Source organism: Scyliorhinus torazame, chromosome 1, assembly GCF_047496885.1.
Source record: "Scyliorhinus torazame isolate Kashiwa2021f chromosome 1, sScyTor2.1, whole genome shotgun sequence".
Taxonomy (NCBI): Eukaryota; Metazoa; Chordata; class Chondrichthyes; order Carcharhiniformes; family Scyliorhinidae; genus Scyliorhinus; species Scyliorhinus torazame.
This window is the reverse complement of record NC_092707.1, coordinates 224,065,516-224,083,175: the sequence shown is the minus strand read 5'-3', so window position 1 is coordinate 224,083,175 and position 17,660 is coordinate 224,065,516. Positions and strand designations below refer to the sequence as shown.

Below are 17,660 nucleotides of genomic sequence, written 5' to 3'. Positions count from 1 at the left end.
TGGAGCTTGGAAGCTGGGGAGAACAAATGCTGAAAAATTTCACTAGCTATAAGCTAGAGGCAGACATCTACAGTGGTAGCAGGCAGTTAGCTTGGAAGAAGTCAGTGTGGAAGAAGCAGAGAGGAAACATCTGCCAGGACTGGGAATCAGCTGTAGGACCAGCAACTATGCAGAGGTGATGGGAGCCTAAAAGGCCATTGGCAGTAGGGGCCAGATATTTAAAAGAATGCAATGAATCACAGAATAAAATCATAGAATTCATCATAGATTATCATAGAATTTACAGTGCAGAAGGAGGCCATTCGGCCCATCGAGTCTGCACCGGCTCTTGGAAAGAGCATCCTATCCAAGGCCAACACCGCCACCCTATCCCCATAACCCAGTAACCCCACCCAACACTAAGGGCAATTTTGGACACTAAGGGCAATTTATCATGGCCAATCCGCCTAACCTACACATCTTTGGACTGTGGGAGGAAACCGGAGCACCTGGAGGAAACCCACGCACACACGGGGAGGATTTGCAGACTCCGCACAGACCATGCAGAAGGAGGCCATTCGGCCCATCGAGCCTGCACCGAGCCTCTGAAAGAGTACTCCACCCAGCCCAGTTCCCCGCTCTATTCCTATAACCCCCTAATCTAACCTACACATCCCTGGATACAAAGGGACAATTTGGCATGGCCAATCCATCTAACCCGCACGTCTTTCGACTGTGAGAGGAAACCGGATCACCCGAAGGAAGCCCACGCAGACACGGGGTGAAAGTGCAAACTCCACACACAGTGTGGTCCCTGGTGCTGTGAGGCAGCAGTGCTAACCACCATGCCGCCCCAAGTGAAGCCTAAGTTTAATCAGAATGAGAATCATAGAATCCCTACAGTGCAGATGGAGGACATTCAGCCCATCGAGTCTGCACCGACCCTCCGAAAGAGCACACCACCCAGGCCCCACTCCCCTTTACACTCCCTGTAACCCCATCCCATCTGCACAGCTTTGGACACTAAGGGTTAATTTAGCATGGCCAATCCACCTAATCTTTGGACTGTGAGAGGAAACCCACGCAGACATGGGGTGAAAGTGCAAACTCCACGTAGCCACCCTAGGCCGGAATTGAACCCGGGTCCTTGGCGCCGTGAGGCTGCAGTGGTAACCACCATGCCACCCCTCAGTTTGTGCTGAGAAGTTCATGGTCATGAGGTTTTGAAGAGAATTTGAAGGGTGGGGGGGCAGCACAAAAAATAGACCTAGGTTTTAAGTTCCTAGGGTAAGTAGTGAGGAATTAATAGTTCTTGCATTGCTTAATTATTTTTATTTTTATATATAATCTTCGTTTTTGTATGAAAACGTAAATCTTGTGGTACAGTTCTCTGAATGGGGGTTAAGATTTCCCTCTAAACGTTGACGGTCTATATAGATATAAAACTCCTACTTTGCAAAAAGATATTTGTCTGCCCAAAATTAACCAATCACCCTCTTTCCCGTGTGAGTGCTCACCACACGCTCACGACCACTCGGCAACCGCCTCCTTTCGAATTGCGTTCGAGACTTGCTAATTTTTTGTATGCCGGGGGAGGGAGAATATAGCACTAAATGAGGCATTTATTGTAATAACCAGCTGTTATCTTCGTGTCTCATTTTCTAACATCCTGTAATAAATTTAAACCTGGGTTTTTCTTGCAGTATTTATAAAATTGTGATTTTATTTTCTCTTTGCATCTCATTTGAGACTGAATTTTTAAAAAACTATTACAGGTAAATGATCTTTGGGTTTGGCCATCAGCTACATGTTTAAAGAGGATGAACACGGAGGAACTGGAGTTACTGGGTGACTCCAAGTACAGAAATTACATAGCAGCGGTGGATAAAGCACTGAAAAGCTTCGAGTATTCCAGTGAATGGGCAGATCTAATATCAGCACTGGGTAAACTTAACAAGGTAATTGCAGAAAATGGGAATTCCTACAATCGATTTGAGTGAGCTGTAAAGAAGGGGATATTTACTGCTTTGTACCTAACATGACTTGACCTTGATGTATGTTAAAATATTGTACAGTAAGTCATCCACTTTTTGCGTGTTCATATTCTCTGCATGCTAGAGAGCTTTTGAATTCTGCTAATTGACTTGCTTCACCACTTTGTTCTGAAAATAACTTGTACCTTTTTCATTGGACACTTACCAATATTTCTACATGATCTATTCCTCATCTCGGAGGCTAGTATTTAAACCATGGTTGGGTTTACCAGAGTGGCCTGTACAGTTTTACTATAAATGTTAATCAGGATTAAAAAGGATTGTTGTGGTTGGCTCAGAATATTACTTGAGCTAGTTTGTTTACTTCGCAATTTGCCAAGGGTGTAACACAATTATAATCTGGGTCAACCAAAAGTATGTTGATGACACCACAGTGAAGAGATTTTCTAAATGGTTAAGAATAATTTGGGGAGAATGCATACTTGAATTAGAAATTCAGTTTATGTTAGTGAATTAGAAGTGGTTGGGTACGACTTCCGGTGGCCACCATGGAGTGAGCAGTCGCACATTTGATGGCTCAAGGCAGATTATTTTTCGGTCTTTTCCCTGCCCGAAGGGCGAGGTATTTGAGTGCAAAAGGTACAGGAGGGCCTGGGGAAGGTTTTACTCCGCTGGTGTGGCTGGTGGATGGATCCACGGACTCGGAGTGGGGCAAGAAGGAAAGAGCTGCTGGAGCAGGAGAGTCTTTGTGGTGTGCCACAGGATAAGATGGCGGAGGGCAAGGGGGCTGCTCTGCCAGTCCAGTGGTCAACAAAGCAGTTGATAGAGTTCCTTAATTCAAAGTTTTGCCAGCAGAGGAAAGAAGCCCTGGAAGATCTGGCCAAGGTTGTGGAGCTGATTAAGTCAGGGAGCGAGACAGTGGAGCAGAGGCTGGAGTCCCAGGGTCGGGTGATCCAGAAATTGGAGGAGGCGATGGGGGGAGCATGAGGAGCAATTGGCCTCGTTGGTAGCTGAGATGTGGGAGACCCAAAAGAGGCTGAAGGAGAAAGTGGAGGATCTGGAGAATCGCTCCAGAAGACGACAATCTCAGGATCATTGGGATGCCAGAAGGTGCAGAGACCAGCATGTACGTGGCTAAGATGCTAGAGAGATTGATGGGGGATGGGGCCTATGACTGGCCACTGGAGGTGGACACGCACAGGGTGCTGATGAGGCCGCTGGCGGGTGAGCCGTTGATGGCGAAGGTGGAGCGGTTGCACCGCTTTCTGGACAAGGAGAAGATTCTTTGATGGGCGAGGCAGACCATGAAATGTACCTGGGAAGAGAACAAGCTGAGGGTGTATCAGGACCTGGGAACAGAACTGGCGAAGAGGAGGGCTGGGTTCAACTGGGTCAAGGAGGAGTTTATCTCAATTCGGGCACACAGGGAGAAAGCAGAGGGGGTGGAGATGGCAAGGCTGGTAGTATTTTGAGTATTCGGAGGCCCCGGAGACAGGGCTGTTGAAGGAGAGGTAGATGCTCCAGATGGACCTTGGGCTAGTGTCCAAGGGGAAGACGGTGGGGCAGTTATGCCCCCCCCCCCGCGCGCCACATTGTCGCATGCTTCCATTTCCCTAATATTAAGAAAGGGCAAGGATTCAGAGCAGTGCAGATCGTACCGCCCGATGTCGTTACTCAATATAGACACCAAGCTGTTGGCCTCGTGAACCACGAACTGCGTTTCGGGGTGATAGATGAGGATCAATCTGGGTTTGTGAAGGGGAGGCAGTTGACTATGAGGAGGCTGCTTACGTAATCATGATGCCTTCGGAGGGGCAGGAGGTAGAGTAAACGGTGGCGATGGATGATGAGAAGGCATTTGATCAGGTGGAGTAGGAGTATCTGTTGGAGGTGTTGGGGTGATTCAGGCAGGAGTTTGTGGACTGGTTCCATTTGCTGTACAAGGCACCGGTCGCAAGTGTACGGACGAACCAAGTGAGTTCAGGGTATTTTGGGCTGTATCGGTGGACGAGGCAGGGGTGCCCGCTCTCCCTATTGCTTTTTGCCTTGGCAATAGAGCCTCTGGCAATGGCGCTTAGGGCATAGAGGGATTGAGCGGGGGACGTTGAGCACAGGGTCTCGTTGTATGCGGACGGCATGTTATATATCTCAGACACGTTGGGCAGTATCGGGGACATCATGGGGAATTTAGAAGAATTTGCCTGGTTTTCGGGTGCAAGTTGAATATTGGAAAGAGCGAGGTGTTCCTGATTGAGACCAAAGGGCAAGAGAGGAGGTCAGAGGAGCTGCTGTTCAGGGTGGTGTGAGTGAGCTTTAGATAGTTGGGTACCCAGGTGACTCGGGGTTTGGTGCAGCTGCACAAGTTGAACCTGGCTAGGCTGGTGGAGGAGATGGAAGTGAATTTCAAGAGGTGGGATGTGCTGCGCCGTTGTCGTTGGTAGGATGGGTGCAGACAGTGAAAATGACGGTGCTGCCAATGTTTCTGTGGGGGGGCTTCCTCTACCAAACACTATGGGGTGGCAAATATCAGTATGGTAGGAAATGGGTCATGGGGGAGTGGTCTGGGTGGGGTCGGATGGAGCTGGCATCGTGTAGGGGAACGAGTTTGAGGGCTTTGTTGTCGGCGCTGCCGTCGTTCTCGCCGGCCAGGTACTCCATGAGCCCAGTGGTGGTGTCGTCCCTAAAGGTGTGGGGACAGTGGAGGCAGCATTTGGGTCTGAAGGGTGCCTCGGTGTCAGCACTGATCTGCGACAACCATAGGTTGCGCCGGATGCAAGTAGGGATTGAGCGATTTGGTGATCTGTTCATACGGGGCAAATTTGCGAGGTTGGAGGACCTGGAGGAAGAGTACGAGCTGACCAGGGGAATGGTCTTGGGTACCTGCAGATCCAGGATTTTGTAAGGAGAAAGGTGCCGTCCTTTCATGGCCTGCCGTCCCTGCGTTTGCAAGATAGGCTGCTGTCAAGTGACGGAATAGGGGAGGAGAAGGTGTCTGATGTCTATAAGGAGTTGAGGGATTGGGAAGGGACTCTGGTGGGCGGCATAAAACGCAAGTGGGAGAAGGAGCTGGGACGGGAGATGAGGGCCGAGATGTGGGCAGAGGCCTCACGGAGGGTGAATACCAAGATTCTGGGGTGGTCCCGAGTCCAGAGGTGGCGATATTCGGGATGTCGGAAGATCTGGAAGTCCATGGGGTGAGAGAGGCCGATGTCTTGGCCTTTTCCTCCCTGATAGCCCGGACACAGATTTTACTCGGGTGGCAAGACTCGGAGCCACCGAAAGTGGGGGTTTGATTGAGCACATCTGGCGGAATTCTTGAGGCAGGAGAAGGTGAAGTCTGTCCTGAGGGGGTCAGTGGATGGAAGCCATTTATTGATTTCTTTAAGGAGGGTTGGGGGGGGGGGGGGGGAGGGGGGGGAGGGTGGTATTAGGCGAGCGGGTGGGAGTGGGTGTTGGTTCTTTATAATGTTGTTTGATTGTTCTTCTGCTTTTGTTCGTTCATATGAAAATGCCTTGAATAAATTATTTTCAAAAAACACAAGTGGCTGGGTACATTACGGACGTGTTTTAATGGAAAAGTTCCTAAGTGCGGCAGCGAGCGGAACTTCGGCGAGTATCCCAACTCTCAGCCTGGGGAGGCCGCCACCTCTATAAAACATTAATTGGACCACTTAACGAGGCCCCACGGACTTCACGCCGCAAATGACTGTCCTGCAGGCTGATTCACTGGGGCTGCACACACCAGCCCTCTGCTGACAAGGGAGAGCAGCACTTAAACTGCTCCAGCACGGCCAACCCCACACCGTTTGCAGCCATGCCACCGAGGAGACCAGCCCCACGACCCGGCCCGACTGTTGGACGTGGTCAAAAACAGACGGGATGCCCTGTTCCCCCCGAGGGTCTCGGACGGTCAACCACAGGGAAACCAGTGCCGCTTGGGAGGAAGTGGAGTCGGCCATCAATTTGGGGAGGGTCACCAGGAGGACTGTAATCCAGTGCCGTAGGAAAGTCAATGACCTCCGCAGGGCCGCATGGGTGGGTTGGCATCGGCCCCTGGCACCGCCACCCCAGGACCCCCCCCCCCCCCAATGAGCATGGACCTGGCACCGCCTTAGAGTACCTTTCTGAGCGCTGGCCAACCGATATTCAGCCGTGCAACCCCCCCCCCTCCCCCACCAATACTACCCCATGGAACCCACCACCCTCATAATGAACGGCAAGTGCAGCTCATGATGCTCCCTCTGGAGAGAGCTCAGACGGGTGTCGGGGTGCCAGACATCAGAGTCCTCACCCCAACGAGGAACGGGCCCAGGAGGTTGTGGAGGTGGCTGAGGACAGAATCTGTCACCGACGTTGAGGTTGACGTATGGTGCAGAGGTGAGATTCCACCAGCCCACACCCAGATGTCCTGTCACACGTGAATTGTTAATGCCATACTGAATGACCTGCTCCTCCCACTGACCACATGTCTATTCTCCCGCAAAATCATCATCCGATGGTGCCGGGCCAGCCAGGGTGGTCCCTCCACTTGCCTCCCATGAGAATAACTCAGAGGGGAGTTCCAAGGAGACCACCGTATTCACGGCACAGCTGTCATCCCCACCCTCCAGCAGCACACAGACACACACCACAGTAGTGGTCAGGCTTCTGGAGCACATTCTGGTGAGCACCACAAGGTCGCTGATGTACATCAGGTGGAGGCAGGAACACCCAGGCGAGACAGCAGTCGGAGGTCTGCTGGATCCCAGGACTCAGCTGTGTCCCAGTCAGATGCTGAGCCTCTGGACCAGGTTTACCTGGAGCTGATGCAGACGCTAGGGTGTGGCCGTAGTATTCAGAGGGAGATGTCAGTGACACTCCAGCAGGTCCATAGCCAATTGGAGGCTACAGGTGCAGGAGATGGCGCTGGCAATGTGTGGCACCAAGGCCAACTCTGCTAGGATGGAGTGGAGAGCCTGGTGCACGCCGTCGGTAGCATTAGTGGAGTTGTCCAAGGCGTGGCTCGGTCAGTGGCAGCCATGGCTGAGCGCCTCAACAACGTGCCCCAGTCACTGGGGGACATGTCCCAGGTGGACCTTGATGAGTCGCTGCGGAGCATGTCCCAGTCTCAAGTGGGCATTGCCGGGGCCCTCGAGGTCATGTCCGATCCCCTTGCAGGTGGGCATTGCCTGTGCGTTCCAGAGCATTTCATAGTCACTGAGGAGCATCGCAGAGGACATCAAACTGTGTTACAGACATTGGGGAACTGCCAGGACTGGCAGAGTCAGATGACGCTGGGCAAGTCGAGGCTTGATCCAGCTGATCCTCCATCCCAAGGTGAACCCCAGGGCCCTATGGGCACTGACTGGGAGGAGGGATGATGGGTGCCAACCTGGAGCCACCCTATGGAGTGGCGAAGACAGTCACCAGCACCCACTAGACCCATGCCCTGACAATGGCGCGTCCCAAAGTCAACACCCGGAATGGTGGCATGCCGGGGCATGTGGTGGCGGCAAGTGGGCTGGGGCCCTCCGGTCCCAGGATATCTGTTGGGCCTGGTATATGTCAAAGTTTTCCACCAAGGGCATTGAAGTCCATGGGACACGGTAAGCAGCAAGCAGCAGGATACCTTCACCTCTGATGTGCATCCTGAGGACACACCTAGGCGCAGCAGTAGAGAGAGCACGGATGGCTAAACAGGCCAAGGATCACGGAGGGGGTAAGTGGGGGAGGATGCGATGGGGTGGGGGGGGGGGGGGGGAGGTGGGGCAGGAACATCGGGGTTTGGGGCAGTTGGGGGACCCATATGTATAGCAGTAAAAAACTTTTGGTGTGATGTTACACAAACCCTGGGAAGGTGGGACAGGGTGGTGGGGGATGGGGAGAGGAATGGGGGAAAGTGGAGGAAAGGGATGGGGAAGGAAGAGCCGGGGGGGAGGGGAAGAGAGGACGGGAGCAAAGGCAGAGTGATGGGGGGGTGGGAAGTGGGAAGAAGGAGTGAAAGGTGAGGGGTGGGGGGAATGATGGGCGGGTCCCTGTCCTATATGATGTGGGTGAGGATGAGCACCTCCCTGGCCCTCCGGTCTGCCAGACCCTCGCTGCTACCGCCTGTCCTCCATCCTACGGATTGTCCTGTGGTTCCTTCCCGGGCTCGCCCTTCAGTCCTTTCTGGTCGGCACCATCTCGTTGACCTCCTCGGAGGTGATCACATGTTCATCCCCCTCTACCTCCAGCATGTCACCCCACTGCTGTGCCTGGTTGTGGAGGGCACAGCGGACCACAAAGCGGGTGACCCTCCGGGCGGTGTACTGCAGTGCACCACCAGAGCGGTCGAGGCATCGGAATCGCATTATGAGGAATCCGATGCAACCCTCAATGACACTGGCCGCATGGGCTTTGTTGTATCGGGTCTCCGCATTGGTCACCAACCTCCGGATTGGCATCATTAGCCAGGTCATCAGCGGTGTACTCCTTGTCCCCCAAGAACCAACCAGCCATCCTGGAGTGGTCCTCAAAGAATCCAGTGATGTACGACTGCCCCAGGATGTAGCTGTTGTGCACACTCCCTGGGAAGTGTGCGCACAAGTGCATGGTCTTCATGTGGTAGCCATACACAATCTGGACGTTCAGGGAGTGGAACCCCTTCCTGTTAATGTAGGGCCCTCAGACAGCCCGGTGAGCGCAAGGTGACATGCGTGCCATCCACTACCCCTGGGCCTCGGACACCCCAGCAATGGTGGAGAATCCTGCTGCCCAGGCATCCTGTTGGGCCTGGTATATGTCAAAGTTTATATAGTTCGCTGCCTGGGTAAACAGGACATCCGTGACCTCATGGGCCGCACCTGTGGGCTATAGCTTGTGAGGTGTCACTAAAGTCCTCGCTCGAGCCCTGGAACAATCCTGAGGTATAGACGTTCAGGGCTGCGATGTCCTCGACAGCCACTAGGAGTGGGTACCCTCCTCCACTACGTTGTCCGAAGTTTGCAAGGGCATGGCATGGGTGCCGCACCATCCCCTTGTTGAGACGGTGCCTCCTGTGGAAATGCTGACCAGCATCTGTTCAAAAGACCAGTGACACCTGTACAGCTTGGGCTGTCGCGGGCCTCCGCTCTGGGTCCCTGCCTGACCTGATGGGCAATCGAGTCCTTGGGGTGAGGGATGAGGCCGCCACCTCGAGCCTCTATTGACGCTACTGCCGCTGCCTTCTCCGGAGTCTAGCTGCCTGGTCTTCCAGCAGCCCCAGTAGGGCAGCTTCCGCGGGGTCGAAGATATCATCCATTCCGTGTAATATCTGTAAGGAATTGGAGAGGGCATGAGACTGACAACCAGTGGTGTCTTCCACCCCAGGTCCCTCCATTCCCCATTGCTTCCCCCTGCACACCCCCTCCCATCTGACATGGGCTGCCCACGCACCCCTGCCCGCAGCAGGGGCATCTGCTCACCGGACCCCACACCCTGTACCCAGGCACCTGCACGTAACATTACCTGGGCTGGGCGCTGGCACCCCCCTGTGCACACACCCACCCTTTGGCCGCCACAATGTCCCCGATGCTGGGGTCCAGTCCCTCGGTGTCCAAATGTTGGCCGCTGCGTCCGTGGTGTTGCGTTTTGCAGTGTTCAGGATCAGTGTCCAGGCATCACGGTCTGATTGGGATGCTGGGCAATAACTCCAACAGGCTACATGGCACACACGCCTACCCACGGGAATCCACTTGGGTATATTTTAATTTAATAACAGTACTATGATACAAAAACCATAACAAAGTATAGAGCAAACAACATTACACTGAAAATACCCACTGTACACCATCGGCAAAAGAATCAATAACCAATCAACAAGAAAGGAAACCACTAGCATCTAAGCCAGTGCATAAACTCCACACCTCCTAACCCCCTTGGGCATAGCGGAAGGGAGAGAGGAAACATCCTTCCCCTCCAAGGAATGGGCACAGTTCAGTCCAAGAAGAGGTTCATCGTACAAAAGTCAAGGCAATATGCACAGCAAACACAGAAACCACAAAACAGGCCATAGTACAATCAAAATACTAATGTACACCATAAACAAAACCAATGAACGATCAATAAGAAAACAAAGCCACCAGCACCCGAACCAGTCGTTGCTCTCTCCTCCTCCTTCCCCCCCCCTCCCCCCAGTCCCCTGCCTCAGCAGCAGCCCCACAGAAGTGGAAAGGTGCCCAATGATGGCACGGAGCAAGGCTGGAGAGAGAGAGAGAGAGACTCCCTCCTCTTCAACACAGGTAAATTCGCAAACCCCAAGCCACAGATGCTGGAGGAGCTACAGTTGACGAGCACACAGCTGCTAGGCGAAAAACAATAAACAACAATAACATGATATCAAGCATACAATTCTCGACCAGTTATACAAAACCAATAACAATATAAAAGGGAAACAAAAACCACCAGCAAACTACACAGCTCCCAAACCGGGAGCAGCAGATAGCCATTAACACAAAAAGTCACCAGTAGCCCATATAGGCATCCCGACAAAACCTCCGAGTTGCAGTCGAAATAGGCCGCCATCCCTCCACTTCTTCTGTATCGGCATCTGGTCTCATTAACAAGAACACACAGTTCCAGACATAAGTCAGTAACAGTCAAAAGTCAATAAACAAAATAGTCCAGTGAAGATATCAACAAGCGGAGAGATCAAACCCTCCTCCATCTTCAGTCCTGTGGTAGGCCAGCCAAAAACCTCCCCATGCCTCATTCCAAGTCAAAGAAAGCAGAAGGGCAGCTACAAGCAGAAGCACAGCCCCAAGTATTTGCAGTAGCAAGAAGACTTCCTCCTCCCTCTCCCCTATGGCAGCTTCTACAGCAGAATTTTTAAAAAGGAACTGTCAGTACCTGAGTCACAGTAACTCAAACCATAGCAGAGGAGTGAGAAAGCACCTCTTTCCCCTTCTTCAGACTGGTAGTAGGCTTGTTCACAGCATTCCTTTGCTTCATTCCAGACTTCAGGAGTAGAAAAGGCAGCCAGCAAACAAAGCACTAAGGCCTTCAAGCAGTTTTGCAGCCAAACAACAGGAGCAGCGAGCGCACACAACCTGCAGCCACTTGGGTGCTGTGAAGTGCTCACTTAATTACGATTGCCAATTCCCAATTAGCAGTAGCCTTCAGCCGTGCGGCCAGAGGCCTCCACAGTCAGTGAGAGTTCTGGGTGGTTGGTGGTGGAGTTGCCCCCGGAATGGGAACACACGATCCAGGAGGTGGCATGGTAGATCCGCACTGAGACACCCATCTCTTTCCCCCCCCCCCCCCTTCCCCAAAACCCCCCGGCTCCCCACCATCACCGATGGCAGCCCACCCCGACAGAGAACCCTCCCACTCCGAGCACTGCTGTAGCAACCCTAGTGCCCCCGGCTCATTGCCCGGGAGTGAAGATGGGTACTCACTTTCTCAGATCCCCACAGCAGCATTCTGCCAGCTTCACGTTTTTAAAAAAGTGTACTAATTGGTGTCCACGTAACCACTTGCTGGGGAGGCAGTTAGATCACGGGAGGCCATTAGATAGGGGGTCGCTTCTGTTAATTGTATGGCGATTGGCCTTGGGTGGGTTCCTGCTTCGGCAAAGGGGTGATTAGATCGCAAACTTTGTTTTAAGGCAGGTACACAAAGATCATATTGCATCTAAAAAGGGACCATTTCAAAACTGTTCCCTGGCCCATATTCTGAAATATTGACTTACGAATTTCAAAACTGGAACATTTAAGGTTATGATTAAATTGATTATCAAATTGTAATCTTGTTTTGGATTTACATTAACCAGTAAGCCGAGTGGCTAAAGGGCGGTGCTAAAGGGCAAGGCTGGCGTTTATGCGAGGCAGCTTGGGCTTATGTGAGATTCCATCTGAGCAGGGGTGACTCATGTTTGACGTGCAACTCTGGGAGCAAAAAATAACCTACCTCACCACAATGTAGGTTGTTTAGTCGCAAAGGAGCACACAGCAACACTTCATAGAATACAGTGATCTTCATTTACTATACCCTAACTCAGGAAGAAATATCACAAGTGATTGTCTTTCCCTTTTTGTTCAGCTGCTGTCGATCATACGCAAGTATACAGATTGCTGAGGAGTATGCATTACATTTTCAACACTATTTAAGAAGGATGATTGATTGATTGATTTGATTTATTGTCACATGTACCGAAGTACAGTGAAAAGTATTTTTCTGCGGCCGAGGGAACGTACACAGTACGTACATTGTAGACAAAAAGAACAATCAACAGAGAACATTGACAAATGGTACATCGATAAACAGTGATTGGTTACAGTGCGGGACAAGGGGCCAAACATACCTTATTTTAGTGCTCATCAAGATGCAGGAACAATACGGAGAGGATGCTAGATGGGGACTCTTCTTCCGAGGTAGTATGGGCTGAAGTTAGAAACAGGAAAGGAGAGGTCACCCTGTTGGGAGTTTTTTATAGGCCTCCTAATAGTTCTAGGGATGTAGAGGAAAGGATGGCGAAGATGATTCTGGATAAGAGCGAAAGTAACAGGGTAGTTATTATGGGAGACTTTAACTTTCCAAATATTGACTGGAAAAGATATAGTTCGAGTACAATAGATGGGTCGTTTTTTGTACAGTGTGTGCAGGAGGGTTTCCTGAAACAATATGTTGACAGGCCAACAAGAGGCGAGGCCACGTTGGATTTGGTTTTGGGTAATGAACCAGGCCAGGTGTTGGATTTGGAGGTAGGAGAGCACTTTGGGGACAGTGACCACAATTCGGTGACGTTTACGTTAATGATGGAAAGGGATAAGTATACACCGCAGGGCAAGAGTTATAGCTGGGGGAAGGGCAATTATGATGCCATTAGACGTGACTTGGGGGGGATAGGTTGGAGAAGTAGGCTGCAATTGTTGGGCACACTGGATAAGTGGAGCTTGTTCAAGGATCAGCTACTGCGTGTTCTTGATAAGTATGTACCGGTCAGGCAGGGAGGAAGGCGTCGAGCGAGGGAACCGTGGTTTACCAAGGAAGTGGAATCTCTTGTTAAGAGGAAGAAGGAGGCCTATGTGAAGATGAGGTGTGAAGTTTCAGTTGGGGCGATGGATAGTTAAAAGGTAGCGAGGAAGGATCTAAAGAGAGAGCTAAGACGAGCAAGGAGGGGACATGAGAAGTATTTGGCAGGAAGGACCAAGGAAAACCCAAAAGCTTTCTATAGGTATGTCAGGAATAAGCGAATGACTAGGGAAAGAGTAGGACCAGTCAAGGACAGGGATGGGAAATTGTGTGTGGAGTCTGAAGAGATAGGCGAGATACTAAATGAATGGCTTTTGTTTCGGTGCAACATCGTGGGCCGAAGGGCCTGTACTGCGCTGTATTGTTCTATGTTCTATGTTCTAATATTTTTTGTCAGTATTCACTCAGGAAAAAGATAATGTTGTGGAGGAGAATGCTGAGCCCCAGGCTAATAGAATAGATGGCATTGAGGTTCGTAGGGAAGAGGTGTTGGCAATTCTGGACAGGCTGAAAATAGATAAGTCCCCGGGACCTGATGGGATTTATCCTAGGATTCTCTGGGAGGCCAGGGAAGAGATTGCTGGACCTTTGGCTTTGATTTTTATGTCATCATTGGCTACAGGAATAGTGCTGGAGGACAGCAAATGTGGTCCCTTTGTTCAAAAAGGGGAGCAGAGACAACCCCGGCAACTATAGACCGGTGAGCCTCACGTCTGTAGTGGGTAAAGTCTTGGAGGGGATTATAAGAGACAAGATTTATAATCATCTAGATAGGAATAATATGATCAGGGATAGTCAGCATGGCTTTGTGAAGGGTAGGTCATGCCTCACAAACCTTATTGAGTTCTTTGAGAAGGTGACTGAACAGGTAGATGAGGGTAGAGCAGTTGATGTGTATATGGATTTCAGCAAAGCGTTTGATAAGGTTCCCCACGGTAGGCTATTGCAGAAAATATGGAGGCTGGGGATTGAGGGTGATTTAGAGATGTGGATCAGAAATTGGCTAGCTGAAAGAAGACAGAGGGTGGTGGTTGATGGGAAATGTTCAGAAGGGAGTACAGTCACAAGTGGAGTACCACAAGGATCTGTTCTGGGGCCGTTGCTGTTTGTCATTTTTATCAATGACCTAGAGGAAGGCGCAGAAGGGTGGGTGAGTAAATTTGCAGACGATACTAAAGTCGGTGGTGTTGTCGATAGTGTGGAAGGATGTAGCAGGTCACAGAGGGATATAGATAAGCTGCAGAGCTGGGCTGAGAGGTGGCAAATGGAGTTTAATGTAGAGAAGCGTGAGGTGATTCACTTTGGAAGGAATAACAGGAATGCGGAATATTTGGCTAATGGTAAAATTCTTGAAAGTGTGGATGAGCAGAGGGATCTAGGTGTCCATGTACATAGATCCCTGAAAGTTGCCACCCAGGTTGATAGGGTTGTGAAGAAGGCCTATGGAGTGTTGGCCTTTATTGGTAGAGGGATTGAGTTCCGGAGTCGGGAGGTCATGTTGCAGCTGTACAGAACTCTGGTACGGCCGCATTTGGAGTATTGCGTACAGTTCTGGTCACCACATTATAGGAAGGACGTGGAGGCTTTGGAGCGGGTGCAGAGGAGATTTACCAGGATGTTGCCTGGTATGGAGGGAAAATCTTATGAGGAAAGGCTGATGGACTTGAGGTTGTTTTCGTTGGAGAGAAGAAGGTTAAGAGGCGACTTAATAGAGGCATACAAAATGATTAGGGGGTTGGATAGGGTGGACAGTGAGAGCCTTCTCCCGCGGATGGAAATGGCTGGCACGAGGGGACATAACTTTAAACTGAGGGGTAATAGATATAGGACAGAGGTCAGAGGTAGGTTCTTTACGCAAAGAGTAGTGAGGCCGTGGAATGCCCTACCTGCTACAGTAGTGAACTCGCCAACATTGAGGGCATTTAAAAGTTTATTGGATAAACATATGGATGATAATGGCATAGTGTAGGTTAGATGGCTTTTGTTTCGGTGCAACATCGTGGGCCGAAGGGCCTGTACTGCGCTGTATCGTTCTATGTTCTATACCTTATTTTAGTGCTCATCAAGATGCAGGAACAATACATTGTTACTATCCTGACAGTGCATCCTAGATCACAGACCCCTGTAGATATTATGCATCAGCCAAAATTATTCTTGTTTCTGATAGAAGCTAATTAATATCACATTTTGTACTGCAGGCGTATGCAATTTTTAACTTTGCTGGGATTCCACAAACTAATTTCACAGTTGACAGTGACAATTTTGGGGAACTCTTCATTCCTGGGCATGAACTCCAGGTTCCAGCAATTGCAGGACAGTGTCTCTGCTACACTGTTAAGTCTGCCATCCCCTGCTTTGCTTCTTTGACCTGATTTCAATCCTGCACACTGCGTACAATCGAAGGGCCTTGTTGAGAAGAGTTTTTAGTTTACTTTTGTTCTCATCACATTGAACCTTTTGAATTTTATTTTGAATGTATCTGTTGAAATCAAGAAGAAAGGATTAAAACTTCCATACATTTAAGACAATGTGGGGATGGATTCCAGAACACTTAAATGTTTGGTTTGCTAAGAATAAGAGGGGAAAATCTATACTTGAATCAGAAATTCAGTTTTTGCTAGTGAATAAGAAATTAATTGGGTATATTATATCTTGTTTTAAGACAGTTATACAAAAGGTGATATTGCAGCCAAACACTGACTGCTTTAAAAAAAAAACTGCTGCCTGTCCCATTAATACGTGCCAAACTGGTTTTCATTTTAACTTTGTTCACATTGGTGCCAGTTTTATATCATTGCTGATTTGTCCAGTTGTTTGTGTCTGCAAGTGTCTGATCCTGAAGGCACTTTCTCCATTACCACCATTCTCTTCTGTACTGCCAATACCCCAGTTTTGTTTCAATTTAAACATTTTTTTGTGTTGCAATTTTCCCTGGTGGGATGCGCAACCAGAGAAACAGCACTCCGCCTAATCATTCAGATTTTGAAAACTGAGCCCAGCTTTCAGTCTTGGTCTATGATATTCTGTAACTGATTATCAATTTTTATGTATTTTACAGGTTTTACATAACAATGCAAAGTACCACGTCGTCCCAAAGAAGCTAACTATTGGCAAGCGGTTAGCCCAGTGTCTTCATCCAGCACTGCCCAGTGGTGTTCATCGAAAAGCACTCGAAACCTATGAAATCATCTTTAAGATCATTGGCTCCAAAAGGCTGGCCAAAGATCTCTTCTTGTATAGGTGAGCTCTTTGTTAAGTTACGTTTTAGAAAAAACATAGGAGGTGTATGTTTGAAAGCCAGAATTGTATGAACAATTATGGGCAATGGGGTGCCAACGTGAAATTGCTGAAAAGAGAAACACGTTGCCAAAGTATTTCATCTTGCATTCGTCAGAACAAACACAAGAATACCAATTTCAAACAATCACAGCAATTTATAGTGCAGGAGAAAAGAGTGCTGATTGGTTGGCATGTCTGATTGGCCAAGTTGTTGCCATAGAGAAAGCAACAGGGATCTCAAGCTTCTAGCAAGCCACGTTACGAGCTTGATTTCAGCACGGTAGCATAGTGGTTAGCAGGTTCGACCAGGTTCGATTCCCAGCTTGGGCCACTGTTTGTGCGGAGTCTGCACGTTCTCCCCATGTCTGCGTGGGTTTTCTCCGGGTGATCCGGTTTCCTCCCACATTACGGGGATAGGGTGGAAGTGAGGGCTTAAGTGGGTCGGTGCAGACTCGATGGGCTGAATGGCCTCCTTCTGCATTGTATGTTTTATGTTCCGAAAGACGTGCTATTAGGTAATTTGGACATTCTGAATTCTCCCTCAGTGTACCTGAACAGGCGTCGGAATGTGGCGACTAGGGGCTTTTCACAGTAACTTCATTGCAGTGTTAATGTAAGCCTACTTGTGACAATAAAGATTATTATTATTAGTGTAGCTGTGAGATGTTAGCACAATCAGGATTGCTCAGCAAATGCTGCCCGTTCACAAAATCACATGTAACAGTACATGTTTTGTTTTCAGTTTTTTGAATGCTGGCGGTTGAGTATGTTTTGTACTCTGCCTTGCAGGTCCATGCTTCTTGATTTGATCATCCCATTTTTGGGACATGGGCCAGTACCTGGCATCCCCGGTACTGAAATTCATATACAATTGTTATACAATTGTGTGCTAGGCTTTATCTTTAGCAATATCTTTTTGGACTGATGGCAGCATCCTGGTAGTGAAAAATGTAAGAAATGTCAAGCTCGTAACGTTTCCACTTGCTAGAAGTGACATATGTTCCCTGCACAGGGACCTGTTTTCTGTAAATAAAAGGAATATGTTCAATAAAATAAAAGCAAAATACTACGGTTGCTGGAAATCTGAAATAAAAACTGAACCCACTGGAAAAACTCAACAGGCAGCATCTATGGAGAGAGGAACAAAGTTAATGCTTCAGGTCTGTATAACTCTTCTTTAGAGCAGTGTTCTTCAAACATTTTTGCCCAGGACCCATTTTTACCAACTGGCCATCCTTCGTGACCGCGGCGACCGGCCTTCGCGACCCACGCCGGCCGTCCTTCGCAACCCACCATTTTCTCTTACCTTTAATGTGACAGGTGAGCCTCCTTGGTCCTCACGATCTCACTCCAATCAGGTTCACAGGAGGAGAGGGCTATGCGCATATCAGGTGCAGAGTTCAGCCGGTTCCTTTGTACTGTCTTCATTTTTGTGAGGAC

At 49.6% G+C, this 17,660-nt stretch overlaps 1 protein-coding gene across 7 annotated transcripts in view; it reads left to right on the top strand.

Moving 5' to 3' along the window:
• The window catches only part of dop1a (DOP1 leucine zipper like protein A), a 431,858-nt gene that overhangs the window by 42,222 nt on the left and 371,976 nt on the right, over positions 1-17,660 (top strand). For 6 of the 7 annotated variants that reach the window (XM_072502754.1, XM_072502737.1, XM_072502731.1 and 3 more), the window contains exons 2-3: positions 1,755-1,937; positions 16,000-16,181. In XM_072502754.1, coding sequence (XP_072358855.1) covers positions 1,755-1,937; positions 16,000-16,181 — 365 coding nt within the window. The remainder of the gene's footprint in view (positions 1-1,754; positions 1,938-15,999; positions 16,182-17,660) is intronic. The other variant, XM_072502761.1, reaches the window with a different exon arrangement.